An 18,893-nucleotide genomic window follows, 5' to 3' on the forward strand; every position below is an offset into this window, starting at 1 on the left:
AATCGTGACAATATCCCGACGGTCGAGGAATCGTCCTTTTGGACTCGTGACGCCCCGCTTCCTTCTCCCTTTCATGCAGAAGCACGGTTTCCCAAACCAGGTGCCATGGAGGCTCCGCTTGGATTCCTCACGAGACAATGCGGAAAGGGCGGGGAGCAACTCTATTGTACCCTCTCTCGTCAACCGGAAGTGCCCAGTGGACTCGGGAAATAGCATCCCGACTCCATAGAAATTTGATTTTTGTCAAAAATGCTCTTTTTTGGCTGAAAAACAGTCGGACTGTTTAGTGGATCCATCCGTGAATCGAATTTTTTTGTATCTCTCTACCAGTGAAAAGCAGCCCTCGGTATTTTTTTAATCAATTTGCGAATTCTTGTTTTCTATTATTTCCCTACTCAAAAGACAACGGAAAATAAAAACAGAATCTTTTTGTTCAAGGTTAGGCGGGCAAATTCCATGCATCAGGTTGAAGATAATCATGCATCCAAACCCTTTGAAAACAGATCACTTATGTTATAGCGGTAACTTGAGAGAAAATATTTCGAATACCAAGCATGGAATTAAAAGACACGTGTACATTTAGAGTTGCTCATTGAGCTAGTATACTCCGCAATACGAGTGTCTCAAAGTTGGATGCAGTGGTCAGATGTCTTCCCTCGAATACTTCTCTGGTAGAATGAATAGGATAGTAAGGCGGGGCGCTCTTTTGGCAGAATGTCTGGGCTGTTTATGAATATGGAATAGCAATAATTCAAATAAATAAATAATATTTGATGAAAATATAGTACTCTTGGATTACCCTGCGGTATTTATCTGTTCTCATTTTCCTCCTAGTTTGTAGATCTCCTCCTTACCTTGCTGAGAATATCGAATCCTTTTACATCAGCTGAAATCCACTGGCGTTAATTTTATTCTTCGTCTGCGCTTGCCAAAAAGTCAACATAAGTAGACGAATGCACTTAAAAGTGAAGGGATGAAAGCCGTAGCTGCATTCCATCGCGTGTAGTTATATAAATTACATCAAGTTTGTTGGAACACGTGTGTTAGAACTGTTCCTTACTCATTAACTTTCTACCCATTCATGTCATATCGAAACCCCGGAATTTTATACTAACGTTCGTGTAAACGATGAGCAAGCCAGAGGAAATGAAAAATAGTAACTTTGTGATTCCACTGAACAATTTTTATTACTAGACGACCCGGGTTTCGACGTTCAACGTCATCTTCAGCAAGCCAGAGCATGGTCGCTCGCGCGAACGGGATGCGCCACACATTTTTCTTAATATTATGGAAATGTTGCGAACACTCTTTGCATCCCTTTTGGGCGCCCTTCGTCCTAGTATTGCATAGCAAGTAGCATATTTTTTGGTGTCGTATTTTTGCTTCGAATATGTTCTTACCCTGACGAAATGAAATCCATTATATAATCATCTTCCTCTACTCCTCCCTCCCCTTTTGTGCGAGGGGTGGCACGGGACTCATTTAGCTGTTAACGCTGCTCGAATATATCTCAGAATTTGATTTTACAATAGATCTTCAGTCACCAGAAAAGGGCATAATTTCTAATGCAAATTTCCTGAGGTAAGAAAGGAACATTAAAGCTTGATAGTTAACATATTTGCTAGATATTCTCTTGTAAGCATTTATTCCACGTTCCCTATCCGAACCTTTTATTGTCAAGCAGCAGTGGCTTATCAGTAATCTCATCTCAGGTCACGTAATTTTTTTATTGCTAAAGGAAATTCTAGTAGTTAGCTCTTTTGGTACGTGCAGAATTTGAGATATCGCAGTTAATTAGCGAGACGTTTTATGCATAAAATCATACAGATTATTTGTTTGCCATACTGTAGCTGTCCCGATTGTTGGCTTCTTTCGCATGTTTAATACTCTTAGAGGAAAGTCGGAATAAAGGTGATGGGGAGGGAAGTGAGAGACATCGCCGGAGTCCTGCCATTTCCCTCCCCTACGAAGGAAGACATTTGCGTAGAAGTTGAAAAGAAACGTTCTTTTAAATATTCCTGGAAAAAATAGGAAAACCGCTTTGCAGATTATTTTTATTTTTAATAATTTTTAGAAGCAAATTATGTATGTATTTTTTTCGGCAGAAGCCCTTTCATTCGCGGATACCCCATAGTTGCAAACCAATACATTTTTTAACAATGCTGCCTCAACTATTTTTCTCTTTCCTCCATACAATGACAAAATTAATATTTGAAAGTTATAAACATTTAATTGATGATAGTAACTGAGGGAATGGACGTTAATGATAGGTACAAAATATAAAGTACAATTTTTATCTCTGCGCTAGTATATATGGCGAAACATCATAAGGTCGCGCCCTTCCTTGACAAAACTCCTGTCATCACCCGGAGGGAACGAGAATAAATTTTTTGTTTTCAAATTTTGAATTGTTATTTTAAAATTAAACTTTCCATGGCATTTTAGTAATAATTTAATCACATTCAATTTTTTCTGATTGGGCTATTGCTCGCGCAAGTCAACTCAAACTGATACGTGCGAAAATCGATAAAATCTATATAATTGAAAAATTGACTTTAAAAACACTATATGGAAAAGTTAATGTACCATTTTTACATGTGGATCTATTGTTTGAACTAAAAATCCATTTAACTATAATTTTAATCCTTAAAATTTGACGGCAATACGTTAATTTCGTTTAACGCATAGCAAGTGTATTTTTATGTATGTACTTGGTTTCTGCTAAACCAGGTTTGTGCCGCGTGCACTGTTTCCAAAAGTATAGTTGAGTATGGGGAGCGGTGGTATATTTTGCAAAACCGTTAATTCAAAGAAAATGTAGTTGATAACCCCAAAAGGAAAAGAAAATCATTAATGTTCCTTTATTTTCTGGGACACGATGATGAAAAGTCAAAATTTTGCGGGGAGAATAATCGAATGGCCATCAGAGAGAATTAATATTGTTTGCTTGCTAAATGATCATCTTCCCACCGTTAAAAGTTAAGGAGCTTAGAGAAGTAACCTCGTTGATTCATGGCCCTTTTTTAATGTAAGTAATGTAAATGTTGATATTTAATTCGAGTTAATTACTAATCAATAATATACATTTTGTAACTATAAGTAAATGGCTGGTTACTTAAGGTATTTTCCATTCAGGAATTACAAATAAAAGGAATGTAATTCTTAATAATAATTCAGGTTGTGCATTCGGTGGATTTCCTGCGATCGTTGCATTAACTGGACTAATATAGCGTAAGTTTTTGGCGAGAGTTGTTGGGTTTTTCTTCTCCGGGGTTTCAAGGGCCAAGGAATGAATCGTATTTTTACCCATGGGAGGAGAGGTGTGACTCTTATTAGCGTGAGTGCCCTGTTTTATGAGGAAATAATGAACTTAAGGGGTACGCCAAGATGCACCGCGCATTAGTCTGAGCCTATCTTTAGTCGATGGCCTGGGCTACACACACTTAACCTTGCTACTTCTAAGTTGAGAAACCAGTTTTATTTCATACGGAAACACGCCTGAGAGTGGTTTAGAGTATTGTTTAAATGTAATTATCGCATATATTTCAGTTTCGATTGCGTTTTATTGATCAACGCTTACCTATAACAGTACAGAATATCGATGGCGCCTAAGATTATCAAGTATTACAGCTTTCGGTGAATCTCTTCTATGGTTCAAATTTCTTTGGTGGTGCCATCGCAGCTCGTCTCGGGAGCAATTACACCAATCAATAGGTCTGTGGCGACAACCTTCAACAATACTGCAGTGTTGTCACCGTGTACGTGTTATATCTGGGCTAAAATGTTATCTTGGTTTGGAATTTATCTATACGGCGCGCCATCATCGTCAACTTTTTGTAATTATCTCTGCTGTAGAGAACAATTACTAAGCTTTTTATTGCCGTCTAGAAATGCCTATAAACTAAACTCTTTACTAAGGAATATTTCGTGCATTTTATTAACAAACATAACAGCATAAGCGAAATATTGAGAGTCATTGTCTCCCATGCCACTTGCGTAAAAACCTACGTCATATTATCCTGGATTAATATTTATATATATTCCAAACAAAGTATTTTCGTATTACTGCACGCGGTTCCCATGCTTTATAATTGCAGCATTACTTTCTAGACTCTATAGCCACGTGATTCCACCTAATCGGCAAGCCCTACGGCATGTTTTTGTTCCGGAAATTAAGGAATTGCACATTTCGTGTAGGGTAGTAATGCGTGTATTTTTTGTTCTTTTTGAATGTGTCGGAACGGGAATAATTTCTGCGGGCCCACTGCAAATGTTCTATTGTCCAATGCGCTGCGACGGGGTAGAAACTAATATTTCTCCTAACTACCTATTCACGTATCCCGTTTCGTGTTGCTGCAGACTAAGCAGCCAATCAGGACATACATTTCCGCGCAGGCTGCGGCGCCGCAGTTGTGGCAACGAGCGAAATTCAACGCTAACTGTTCTTCGTTCATCTCCCATCAAAACACACGGCCATCGAGCCATCGTCGTCTTTTCATTCGTTCTGCCGCAAGGATGAAAATGGGGAATGTCAGGGACGCACACTCAGACTCAAATGAAAACGGTTCAATGGAAACGTAGCCTAAAGCGTTCATTTGGGCATGTAAATACAGTTGACCGCCGAAGGGCTAATTTTTAAAAAGTTCTGAATTGATGGGATTTTGCATAAAAAATATCTTACAATAATTTTGAACAAAATATGACTCATCATTTACGTATGGTTGCGATTTTAACTCATTTGACATTGAAGATTTTTTGTATCCTGTTCGTTTACTTTTTCAGGAATTGATGCTTATGATATACAGGTACCTGTATATGCCTAATATATGATATTTTTTTAAATTTCTCTCAACCGGGTGCAAGATGTTTCTAGGTAAGACTCGTGCATATATGATGATACTATGTGGATGTCATATGAACGGTATCCCTGCTGAAGTATCTTTACTATTGTAAAAAATAAAACGAAATATTCGTCAATTATTGCTTTAGAGTGGGTTGCAGTAGTTCAGGGGTAGAGCGGTGAACTACTGACCGGAGGGTTGGGGTTTGAATTCCGGGCACCCTCGGCTCCACCCAAGTGGTGTGATTTTTCGAGTACCTTATCTTCCTGAGAAATCATAACCGGCACAGGGAAAGGAACTGGCCCCCCTACCCTGATGTGTGAATTTCACATGCTATTGGGCTTAGTCCTGGGGGGACTCTACCATTACCTGCCAAACCAACCTTCTGGTTAGAAGAAATGTTTTTATGATTTTTTTTCTATAGGTCAGCGAATATTATTTGTATAAAGAAATACCATGTGTAACAATTTATTCATTTAGTTAATACTTAAGGTCACTGGTGTATGAACAAAATAAATGAGTATGTAGTATAATAGTGGGTCGCAGTAGTCCAGTGGGTAGAGCATTGGACTGCTGACCGGAGGGTCCCGGGTTCGATTCCCGGGCAAGGCACTCTGGGTACTTTCCCGGGCTTCCCGGGCCCGGGAAAGTACCCAGCCCGGGATTCCCGGGCAAGGCAGCTCTACCCAAGCTATGTGATTTTTTGGGTACCAGATCTTTCTGGGAAACCATAACCGGCATTAGCCCGACGGTGTGTGAAATTTCACACGCCGTCGGGCTTAGTACTGCGTGAACTCTACCATCACCTACCAAACCGACCTCCGGGTTGATTACTGTGTTTATGGTTTTTATGGTAGTATAATAATTAATATAGACACATTTAAGAACAAATCTGGAAATCTTTGCATAAAAATTTGCAAAATATTTTGTATATAGCCTTCACTTGAATATTATGTATTGTACATGGGCAATTAGCAGAACTAATCTCTCCTGCACATCAGAGTAGAATGCATAAATCTATCAAATGGTCAATACCCTATGGGGAATTTTGGCACTTTAGATGTCTATATACCAGCAATTACTTGTCTTTAGTCACTGCTTCATATTAATTGTGAGTAAAATATTTCTCTCTCGAGTCAGATGCCATTGAATGATAATACAACAAAATCCTGATAAACAGTAGTAGTAGTTTTAGGGGAGGAGACTAATGGCTAAGGTCTTTTGTGCCATCAGGGATGGATGGGAAAGGAAGGGTGGAGAGAAACTCGGCATCGGCATTAGCCTACTCTTATCAAAAGGTGGCAAGGTGTCCGTAGTTTGACGCCCCATCTGACTGGCGTAGCACTCACTCACAGTGCTCTCCTCAAAGCACCTCAAGTAAGGATCAGGATACCACTGGAAAATATTTGTTGTCTCCAGGATTTGAACCCTCTTGGTGGGAAGCCTGTGCATTAGCCACCGCACCATTCCGATCCCCTTCTAAAAAAGTGTGGTTTCCTGACATGCTATAAATAACCCATGCATTGTACTTCAATGTAAATAGACAACAGCATTACAGTTTTCCCCTTTACCCTAGTCCTATATTAGGACATTTTCCTCTGTGCTTTCATTCCCTTCTGTGTAATGATCATATTCCGTTCTGCATTATTTTACAGATTTAGACATGACCTGGGTTTCAATGCTCAATGTCATCATCAGGGGAACCTCATGTAATTCTGTTAACCTTATCAAGTCATTAGGACCAGATTATCACATAGAACATCAAAGCCTGGGTCATGTTGAATAAAATACTGTGGAATTACAAAGTTATAGTTTTAAATTGTAAAATGAATGAATTCCACAGAGGCATACCTCAAACAACCAACTATGCCAAAGTATAGGCTGAATGATATAACATGTAGTCATGATGATTACAGGGGAATGGTCGACTCACCTTTTCTAAAGAATTTTATCTTTTATACTGTGTGTGTTCTCAAAGAAACCCTGTGATCTTAAACAATTCTTTAGAATGCTTAATGGGACAGTATGAGACATCTCTGTCATATCCAGTGCACCAGTAGCTGTCTAATCATAGCTTTTTTGAGAAATGAAAATCAGTGTATATACCCGTATTACCATAATTAATTTTGTAAACTTCAAAGCTACATATATTTTTCATCTGAAATGGGGTTCCTGCCAAAGTATGTAAGATAATTCAGTTAATATACTGTAGTGATTAGTGACAGTGGTTTTTAACCAAATCTAATATTCACAAACTGAGTGCTGTTGCAAGTACTTAACCATCAAATTCCTGTCAAAAGTGTCCTGGATGAAGCATTGGTAGAAAGTGCATTTTAGTTGAATTCCACTGTGGCTTCTACATCTACATAATACTCCGCAAGCCATCGTAAGGACGTGTGGCAGGGGGTGGTAGGTCACCAGCCATTCTACATATTTCCTTTATTTTCTCCTGCAACTGGAACTCAGAAATCCACCAAAAACCACTTGAAAAGGGGGTGAACAAGCACCAATCATGCAATATGCCTACATATATTACGGGTATTACATGGCTAGCAGCTATTCGTATGCTTACACAAAAGAGAACAAGAAAATACATTGAAAGAGGGTAGGCAGACATTCAATTCAGACACTCATTACCGGTTAGTATTCTACATATTCTGGACAGATAATTAAATAATAAAATAGACTATATATAGATTCACCTAAAACTTAAGCTATTAGTAAGCATCTGGAATTCATAAGTCAAGCGATAACTGTTCATAACAAGTAGATTCTACAGACATTCATTCACGAATACATAAATCATATTACTTACGCAGGCACCAGAAAACATTTCGTTAACCCGCAGAACATACACCTACACCTTATTCAGCACAAGGGCGCATGGCGGGGGGCATAAGGTTGCCAGACAAATTGTGTTGGTAGATTCGACCGCTGGGATAAAATAAGAGAGATACTCACTGTCGCGGACAGATTCAAGTGCATTGCACGTTCTTTCTTGCATGATACGCAAACATAACAAAATCAAATCCCAGCACCCTAATATTGTATGGTGGTGGTGCATCCTATAATTGGTTGTGGTTCATATTTATTTCTTCTTTTGTAATATACCCGAGAACTTCTGCTGTGGATAAAATTAACTCTGCTTATTCTATACAATTACTAACACCCCCCACCACGCACCCTTGCAGTGGCTTTTGGGATACTATATAGATGTAGGTGTAGGCCCTTGTGGTAATGTTTTGTCACCAATATGAGGCTGTAAATTTTCAGTGCTGTGCAAGACTATAAAATTTATAAAAATCTATTCTTAGAATCTAGGATAACTGTCATAATAGCATGTATGGGAGATGATGACTAGCTGAGTGGTTGAGCAAAATAAATATGTCATCAATATTAACTTCACTATCGCTTCACTAGCCACACTATCATTTAGTTGAACTTAACTTTTTATGTTGTCCTTTTTGCTTTTTGCAATGGACATATTTTAGTGTGAAGTAGCCCGGCCACTGGTAACATGAGTGCTTTGCAAAATTGTTGATTTGTTTTGGGATGCTTTTCATCAGTGGAATTCTCTTATAATATCCAGATCAGTAAATCCCCCAACTATTATTCAACAAATACTGGAAGCCCCTATCAATCACCTATCTCTGTCTAAGGCCCTGATATCTAGTGTCAGCAATTTTGGTGGGCATATTTTATCATTTGAACGTGAACTACATATGAGGAATGAAATTCAATGATGATGCATTAGTGAATGGAGCACAGGTGAAAACTTGGCCAAAAAGTATATAAAAAAATCGCAACTATTTGAATATTTTACCTATATTTATCCTTTTCAATGTTGGAATAAACCATCTTCCTAGAAATGTTAATTTCTCTAGTTTGAACTATTGATAGGAGTAATGACAATCTTTTAGCGTGCAAATGACTTAGCAGCCAATTGTTGCCTTTTAATGGCATATCATTGAACTAATACAACATCAAAATATTGCATAACTACTCAATTCACTGAAATAAAGCCTTAAATGTGTGGGTTTTGACCTTGTAATGGCATAGATAACTATTAGTGGAATATAAAACAGGTGGTAACACTAGTGCATTGATTTTTGATAACATGGTGAAAGTATTGGCCAATGATGTCAATATCCTAATAGGAGTTAAAATGCTCTCATGAAGTAATGGAAGTTGTAATTAATTGAATTAAATTCATTGTGCAGCTTTAGCGGGTCATTTGTTTTACTTAATATATACCCATACTTCGAACTTAACTTGAATTAGAACAAAAGGTTGTATCAATATTAATCTTGAAGACGTTTGACCCAAAATGTACAATGTAACTATTTGTGTTTATGTGTGTATGTATATACACACACAAATATGTATGTATTAAAGATATATACTTACACAAATATGTATGTTTGGATATATATTTACACACATATATGTATGTATGGGTCTTCATAGATACATTCGTATATAAGATATTTAATGTTCCTGTGGTCCTAGCCACCTTCATCAGAGTATGAGGAATCACGAAATATAATAAATAAATATAGATGTGTATGTATAGAAATAAATATGCTCTAATATGTGTCTGCATTCTTTACAGAGGAAGAAGGAGCGTGGGCGTGTGGAAGTGGCCAGTGTGCACGTGGTGGAGCCAGCACAGCTGTGGACAGGAGACTCGACTGATGCCCTCGAAGCAGCTGCATCAGCTGCAGCGGCCGCTGGGACGACAACGGCAGGCAGTCATCCATCTGGATATCCCTTCCAGGTGGGTTTCTCCTCAGAGGAGCCTGAGTGTAAATGCAGTTCTAAGAAATTTCATTTTTCCAACGTAAAAGATTTCCAGAAGAGGAGAATGAGGGATTTGAGTTAGATTAAACCTGTCAGAATATAAAGCTATGCTTTAGCGCATGGTCAATTGACTTGAAGTGCACATTACAGGGCTATTTAATCTATCTGGCATGAGTGATTGTTGTAAGATGAGGTAGCCTCTGTGCACGATGAATACCCCAAATTCATGGGGTGTCCAGAGTTGTTGTAACCCTGGGAAATGAGATATATCTTAGAGAATGAAAGAAAGTTGAATCAAGTAAAGTAAAATATTAAAAATAAACATTTTTATAATGTGATTAGTTCAACTTCAACATGGCTGATGTGAATTAATTAATCAAAATGTATAACATTATTTCATATTTTAAGAGTATCTTGATAAATGACTCTCTTTATTTTCCTACAATATGGGTATTTTCATAGGAATTAGAATACTTGCAAGCAGGCTAATGGACCTTAATAACTATAAATTAAAAAGTGTCAGTGGCACCGAGTGAAATTTTTGATATTTTTGAGACTGCTCTTAATGTTGTTTAATGATCTTCCCACACACTGGCAGCAGCAGTCTTATACTGTACTTCTGTTAGAGCAGTGACTGAATACACCTTCCTTTGATATTGTCTCCCCTCTTTAAACATTTTAAACCATCTTCTAGCTGTGCTGGATGGGAGAACAGACTTTTCTTAAGCCTAGGTCTTAGCTTTAGCTGACTTTTGTTCAAGTAAAAGCAGAATTCCAATCCAATGAGTTTCTCAACATATGTTACCTTCATCATTGCTGTAGGTGAACTGAATATGTGTAAACTTGCAATGGCTGCTATTGATGCAATACCTGACTCAATTAGGGGATTGAGATAGTGCGGTGGCTATCGTACTGGCTTCCTACCCATAGGGCCCGGGTTCGAATCCCAGAGGTATGGAATATTTTTCAGTGGTATCTCGATAACTACTTGAGGTGCTTTGAGGAGAGCACTTTGAGTGAGTGTGTCGTTCATTGGATGGGATGTTAGTTTACGGACCCCTTGGTTCCTTTCGTTAAGAGTAGTCTATTGCTGATGCCGAGTTTCTCTTGAGCCTTTATCCATTCCTGTCCATCGCTAAAGGCGCAAAGACCTTAGCTGTTGATTGCCTCCCCTAAAATACGACTGCTACTGACTCAAATTTATGAAATTTGTACCACTTATACATTACACATTTAGCTAACAGTATATGTAATGTGAGTAAAATGTTTGCCTAATAAATTATGCAATTAAAAAATTATGATATATATTTATTTAAATATTCTCCAAAAACTCACGATTGGCTTCAGAAGGAAAGTGTGTTCATAGAAAGTCCTTTTAGGTTAGAATGAGCTCATTTCAACTTGAACTGCCTTATTTAAATAGAACCAGATGGTATGTTATGTGTAAAAAAATACATTTTCTCAGCTGAAAACTGATCAATACTATCATTGCTTCCCAGAATCCAGATATATGAAGATAATGGGACCTATCTTCCATTGAAAAAAATATGTAGTTAACATACTTAGCTCTAATTCTTCTTCCTCACTTAAGGGACTCAAGCTATCATTTCACAAAATTCTGGAAGGGTTTAAGGTTATTCAGGGTTTTAGCTTTTGCAAATGCTCAATGATTATCATTTTAGCTAAAAAATAAACTTGGAGCTTAGTTGTTTCAACTGTGCCATTTTTGTCTTCTTTGGGCACAAATACTTTAACAGAGCATGTTAAAATTGATGTGCACTTTGCCAGTAGATATCTGTTTGAGGCCTGTAGATAACTTGAGTGTAAAGATTGCAATAGTTATTATGTACACATTTGCATGCACAGAATTTCTTTCAAATTGATGTGATTACCAGCATTATTAATGGTTAGTTACACTTGTAATGAATTTTAAAATTCACTAACTGTGATCAAACGAACTACTTCAAAGAAAAATGGTTAAAAGTTTTTATTTCCATGTAATTCTCCAACAATATTTGAAAATAATTATATTTCAGCTAGTAATGAAACGTTTGTCCTGAGTAAATTATGAAAACAATTTAGAATATTTAATCATTCTTGGTAGAAAGGAGGTTTATAGATGGATGGAGTTTGCCTAACCTTGATTTTTTATTTCCCTGTTGTAATTTTGTCAAAAATGCATTTAACTGATTTTCTCCAATATCGGACCAAATAGTTATTGTGTGTTTAAATTGAAGTGTATGAAGTTAAATAAATGATTTTAACATGTAAGGAAGTAGCTAGATATGTAAAAACCTTCACCCTCAAAGTTATGTCTGTGCATGAAAAGAGAAGGTGGCAGACTATTGGGTTGAATATTAGACAACTGACTGGGGGTCCTGAGCCTAAATCCCAGGGGGTTTTTCATGGACACATTATCTGCCATTGGAGGGTTTTTGATTTACTGGCGGGATCGGGATGTTGCGGTGGCTATCGTACTGGCCTCCCGCCCAGAGGGCCCGGGTTCAAATCCCTGTGGTGTTGAATATTTTTCAGAAGTATCTTGATCCCTACTTGAGGTGCTTTGTGGAGAGCACTTTGAGTGAGTACGCCGTCCGTCGGATGGGACGTTAAACTGCGGACCTCTTTACTTTTTTGTAAAGAGTTGGCTAATGCCGATACCGGGTTTCTCTCTATCCTTCATCCTTTCCTGTCCATCCCCTATGGTGCAAATGGCCTCAGCTGTTGGTCACCTCCCCTAAATACTACTATCACTACTAATGATTTTCTGGTTACCAGAACTTTGTGGGAAATTGAATAGTCACACAAGGAAAAGGGTGAGGCCCAGTACCCGGATTGTGCCTGGATTGAGTCCTATGTGCCTTATAGATGAGTTTTGGACAAGCCATGTCTTCTTTTTCAAAGTCTATCTTATAGTTTATTACTCTAGTTACCATTGAGTCAAGACAGTCCACTTGATTCAATAGTAATAGTAAAACATTGCATTATATTAATTTCCTAATCTCTGTCTTTTAGCTTCTCTGTGAATTGCAGTAAAATACAACTGCAGGGAAATAGCACTTGAAGTAATTTTATATATGCCAATATAATTTCTTTTGTATCACAGTTCAATTTCATCCCTTTCTCTGTTGAAAATTTGAATACAAGTGCTTCTGCTGATTGGCTTAAGAAAACATGATGGATCTTTACTATTCATGGCGAGTAAGAACTATGATTATGGTTTTTGATTAATTGATTTTTTCAGTCATTTTGGAAAGACATGTTGGTCTAACATGAAATTATTTTGTTTCTCCAAATGAAATTTGTTTAATCATATAGCAGCATTCTTTTTAGTGTAAACATTACATTGATATAATTTGCTCATTAGTCACCACTCTTTTGTCATAATAATATAAGAAGTTTGAAAGAGTATTGGTTCATATATACTTTGTTTTTGTCTCACTGAATGTCTTTTGACTTTTAATTTTTAGTTAATTCATGTCGTATTTCAATTGAAAAAAGTACATTTATTGTTATTGACTAACCATTAAAGAGGGTCTCTTTACCCTCTTTAATGGTTAGTCAGAACTAAGTTTTAGCCATTACACTGTGGGACAAGAATTTTGAACAGAGTTGCCTCACACATTGCTGTATGCGCTACATAAATTGAGGAAAATAACTGCAAAAAGTGTAATTCATTGCAGTATAATGGTTAAATATTTGAAATGCTTATTTTCTTTTAAATAAAATGGAATCAAGAACATTTTGAGAAATTGATTCTATGCTGCCGATTCATCAAGTATTCTTTCTATTTTGTTGCCTTAAAAACATAGTGTTCCTTTTAAGTGAATTAAATTGTATGATCGATAAAACTAGGAATTTGGATAACTTCAGTGGACTAAATACCTGCAGAGAACTCAAATGTTTAGTGTAATGTTGTATCCCTAACATAAGTAAGTGCAAAAATTTGTTTCATGAAATAGTTGCTCACTGAAAGAAGGCATCTTCATTTAAAAATTTTGATAGATGTACACTTTGGTAGAACTGATAGATGTGGTGATTTTTGGTGCTGATGATGTGGATATTTTTTCCTTAAAATTTTTCTCAGAAATTCAAATAAGTAACACTATTAATGGAATCTAGCACATCATGGCTACGTAGCTTTTTTCCATCTAAGATTAATGTTTTCCATCAGTTCCAGCAAGTTTTACATTCTCTTGATTTACATTTTCCTATGGTTTATGTTTGTTCATGCATGAGAGTCATTCAGTTAGTGAAGAGACAAATTCTCTCATTTTAAAACTATTCAGTGAATCTTTACCATTTTTTCAGAGGTGTTAGTTGGCAACTTTGGGATAAGCTTTGATCATAGGAATTAGAATACTTGCAAGCAGGCTAATGGACCTTAATAACTATAAATTAAAAAGTGTCAGTGGCACCGAGTGAAATTTTTGATATTTTTGAGACTGCTCTTAATGTTGTTTAATGATCTTCCCACACACTGGCAGCAGCAGTCTTATACTGTACTTCTGTTAGAGCAGTGACTGAATACACCTTCCTTTGATATTGTCTCCCCCTTTAAACATTTGAAACCATCTTCTAGCTGTGCTGGATGGGAGAACAGACTTTTCTTAAGCCTAGGCTTTAGCTTTAGCTGACTTTTATTCAAGTAAAAGCAAAATTCCAATCCAATGAGTTTCTCAACATATGTTACCTTCATCATTGCTGTAGGTGAACTGAATATGTGTAAACTTGCAATGGCTGCTATTGATGCAATACCTGACACAAATAGGGGATTGAGATGGTGAGGTGGCTATTGTACTGGCTTCCTACCCATAGGGCCCGGGTTCGAATCCCAGCGGTATGGAATATTTTTCAGTGGTATCTCAATAACTACGTGAGGTGCTTTGAGGAGAGCACTTTGAGTGAGTGTTTCGTTCATTGGATGGGATGTTAGTTTATGGACCCCTTGGTGCCTTTTGTTGAGAGTAGTCTATTGCCGATCAGCTTTTCAATTATTTTATGCCAACATGATCTCAAAATCTTCTTTTCGTCATGTCAAGTCCAATAGAAGATTGCACCAGGGAGAGCTGGTGTGTTTACACTCTATATTCTGTCTTTTGGTCTCAGGATTGTTATGATGGATCCAGACGTCATCAAAAGTCACTATTCTTTCAAAAAAACCATCTCCTTTAATTAAACTTTGTTGCTTTAAGTCTTGATTCTTTATGAGCATCAGTAAGCTGTCTGGGAACCCATCTCGCACAAGGTTTTCTGTGCTTTAAATGGTTATGAATGATATTGTGAACAGTTCCATCTCTTACTTGAACTGCCTTAGCTATCCTATCAATAGTAATTCTTCTGCTATTGCAAATAAATCCATCAATCCTTGATTCCAATGAGGGACCAGAAACTTTGACTTGGACATCTGGTTCAGGGTTCATTACCCACACTTGTTCGGCCACTTTTTAACCAATCAACCCATTCGTAAACACTTGCATGGTTAACACAATTTTTCCAGTGCTGTATCAACATTCTAGACAGTATTTCCTTTGGTTTTACGACTTCTGGAACTAAAAATCTAATGACAGAGCTTGTTCTTCTAAGGTGCAATCTTGTAGTGGACTTGCTATGGTGGACTGAAAATTTTGAGGTTATGTCATCATTAAATAACTAAACAGTTGATCAGAGCTTATCCCAAGGTTGCCGACTAGAACCCCTGGAAAAATGGTAAAGATTCATTGAATAGCTTCAAAATGAGAGCATTTGTCTCTTTACTTATTGAACGATCATCGTACAATAAAGTATAAAGGAGGTTGAAATATATAAAAGATAGTGTATAAATGGGGTGTAGGGTCTTAATTCCTATCTGCATGCCAATTTTTGGTTTTTCCACAAAGTGACAGTGGTCAGAAATGTGCACTGCTGGCATAGGGTTTTCGAAAGACACCACCCAGGATGCTCAGGTCAGCAGTCAAATACTACCAACAGAGTTGCAATCACCTAAAATATCACACAATGCCAGATAGGTTTTGATACATGCACCATATTTTGGCCATGGAGTTTTCATAAGGTCTGGCAAAATTTCATGTTTACAAGGTCGCTATGTTTATCTGATATTCAACCATACTATAAATAAAAAACATCAGGTCAAAATCATTGAAATATTGTTGTTGACTAGGAATTGTGATCCAAGGGTGGTGATTGTGTTGATGGTAATTATGAAAACCAGAAGATTAATTTCATTTTATTAAAGGGATTTTTTTGTGCCCTGCATGGACCACCTTCAAATTAATTCCTTCAATACCTTTTATTTCTCGGAATATGCTACTTGAAGTGAAGGTTTATCATTAGACTTAGGAAGGTGGGACAAAGGTCTCTGACTGAATTTAGATCCTTGAAGTGAGAAGGTATATTAATTGGGAAAAATATGACATTTTTTGTGTAGAAATATTTATATCCTGTGTACCAGATAATAAAAATTGTGCAGTTTGTTTAAAATAGTGGGTAAGAAATTCGATCTGCCAGAAGAATTCAGAAGATAGTAATTCAAAGTTGATTTTTTAGTTCTGTGGGCAATATTTTGTCAGCTGATGATCTACGCAAATTCCCAATAGCAGAAAAATATGCTGATAGGTTTAATTACAGGTTTAACCTGTACTACTTACAGGTTTAACCTGTGCTACTTACAGGTTTAACCTGTAAGTAGCTAAAATAAAGCTCGGTTGCGTTTGATCATATCTTGCTCATATATTATTGTGAGGTATTGTTATCGCTTTATTTTCCATTGTCGAGGTAAATTAAGTACCCAGTAATACAATCAATATGTTATAACAGTGAAATCGCGGTCATTCAATTTCAAGAAAGCATAGAAATTAGACTTCGAAATATTTTGGGTTCAATATAAACGAATGAAAAAAAATATTTCTTCCGATTCCGTTCCGTGGCAGTAGATTCGTGATTCCTGCGTATCTGCTTATTACACTGTGTAAAATTGACTTGGGAAAGTTATTAATCTTTTCGCCATATTTAGGAAAGAAGCTCTTACTGTTGCTGCGAGCATTAAATAAAAAATAGGGAAATGAAAGCCTATCCGGCGGCATAAAACGGCGTGCAAACACGAAATCAGTGCAGTTGATACATTCGCAGCTGACATTGAAGCTGTGCCTTTTTTTAGGATCTGTCCCAAAAATAAGTAGAATAAAACTGGGAAAAAATTATGGCAGATGAAAGTACAAATTAATAAAATTCTTCAAAATAGCACCCGTGTGCATGGTCACACCGATGCCAGCGCCTTTACCAGTCGTAGGGTGTTTCTATCTGCGGACATAAGTCTTGAACTCCTCTTCTTCCCTTCCCTATCTTCGGGAGAAGGCACTAGGCGGGCCCAAGTAAAAACATCGCTGATACTCCCCGAATACATTTTGAGTAATTTTGGTAAATGACCTAAAACGACTTCAAGGGGAGGGCAAACACTTGAAGCCGTAAACATTTTTCGGCGTTTAATCTCAATTGGTAGGTGAATCCTCGTATGAACTCCACCTCTCCAATCTCGAGAGGATACTAGATCTGCTTCCACCGTTCGCTCCCCCTCCCTCCTAGAGCCGGACTTGGACGGCATATTGACCTTGGCTTCTCTTTTGTCTACCTAATCAATTGACCGTGAGAAAAGGGTGCGGGGAGAGCAAATTGTTTGTACCCGGGATGCGAGTTGGACGATCCTCACGGATCTGGCTGGCCGTAAAAGTTCTCCTATCCACCCCTTGAGGGCGGAGTCCTACCTCAAGTTGGTCGACCGACGGCTTCACTCACTGGAAGTACTAACTTAAATTTGTAATAAGTGTAATGAGTCAAGGTTGAGGTGCTGGATCCGTTTGTGTCATATACGAATTTATTTTACGTTGTCTGTTGGCCTGTCAAAAAGAATTCGTATTTTTTGTGGACAGTGCGAAGTTTTTTATGCAAAGAATGAGTAGCGTAAATAATGAATATATATTATAATGAAAACATGAAACTTTGCAATACGCAAACGCTTAGCGATGTGCAATGTCTCGGGAAACTTTTGGAATTAACGATACGTTTGCGAATCATGCGACCAAGTCATTAATTCAAATTTAATGGTAAACATATCGATTTAGCTTTGCCAAAAAGTACGCAATTGGCTTTTTTTTTCTCGTGGACTGCTCTTAGCTTCGCATTCCACGATTTTTTTATTTAAGTAAGGTCGAAATAACGAGGTTTTACTGTATGTACCAATTAACCTTGCACTGTGTTAGGTAGGGTAGTTAACAATCCTCTCTGTGAAAAGCTAATATTTTGTTGTTATATTTTAAATGGTATCTTTTTACCTACTAAAGTGAACTTTTTATGATTCATCCATATTATTTACCTTTATATTATTATCTAGGTGGTAATTTGGGACTATATTTCACTTTTAAATGAAAGCAAATGGTTAGGAGCACGATGTTTTAAGATTCATAGAATGAAAAGATTTTTGCATCTTGAAAAATGTCTAAACCTTTTTATTATGCGCCCCATGTATTCAATAGAGAAAATCATATTATGTTACGTTGACTTGGCTTACATGAAATATTTTACACCCCAAATATTTGTTCGCCGCAGTACCAGTTTTACTACCATCACTCAAGTGCAAGCAAAGATGAACATATTACATTCTTGTGTAACAACTGACATGTAGTTAAAAGAATTAAAGAATGGGGTCATTTCGATTGCAGTGAAAAAAATGTGTTCACAAATTTTGTGAATTTCCCAAAAGTTATCATTGGTGAAACAATTTTATTTCTAACATTAGTTTCCCGAATCTGAAGAGAATTGAACATATTGAAACCATAGCTGTTTTTTCCACTTTTAACTGTAAGGAAGATCCAAATTGTAAAAAAAATATGGCGAGAAATGGTAATCTGATGCTTAGGTAATAATCAAGGTAGAGGAAAGAATTTGAGATTGAGAAAAAAAATTACGAAAAAAATAATTTTTGAATTAAAAAAGTGATAATGACTTAATAAAAACGATTTTGTGTTCATGACGTATATCACTGTGTTTTGTATAAGATGCTTTCTCTGTCCAATGGCTCCTTGAGCCGCATTCGCTGGTGAGCACGCACCGATTCTATTGGGAGAGGGTTTTGGGATTTGCTCTGGAGAGTACGTGCGTGTGTGTGTGTTGTGGTCGTCGGGATGCTGTTCGAAAATGGGGCATCACAAAATGAGGATGCTTGTGTGTACACCCTCGGTCCATCCTCAAACCCACCCA

At 37.2% G+C, this 18,893-nt stretch overlaps 1 protein-coding gene across 1 annotated transcript in view; it reads left to right on the top strand.

Annotated features, from left to right (window-relative positions):
- The window catches only part of Btk (tyrosine-protein kinase Btk29A), a 145,396-nt gene that overhangs the window by 11,368 nt on the left and 115,135 nt on the right, over positions 1-18,893 (top strand). Inside the window, exon 3 of the mRNA XM_071597025.1 lies at positions 9,454-9,618. Within this exon, the coding sequence (XP_071453126.1) occupies positions 9,454-9,618 (165 nt within the window). The remainder of the gene's footprint in view (positions 1-9,453; positions 9,619-18,893) is intronic.

This window comes from Hetaerina americana, unplaced genomic scaffold, assembly GCF_022747635.1.
Source record: "Hetaerina americana unplaced genomic scaffold, ioHetAmer1.1.p SCAF_8, whole genome shotgun sequence".
Classification (NCBI taxonomy): Eukaryota; Metazoa; Arthropoda; class Insecta; order Odonata; family Calopterygidae; genus Hetaerina; species Hetaerina americana.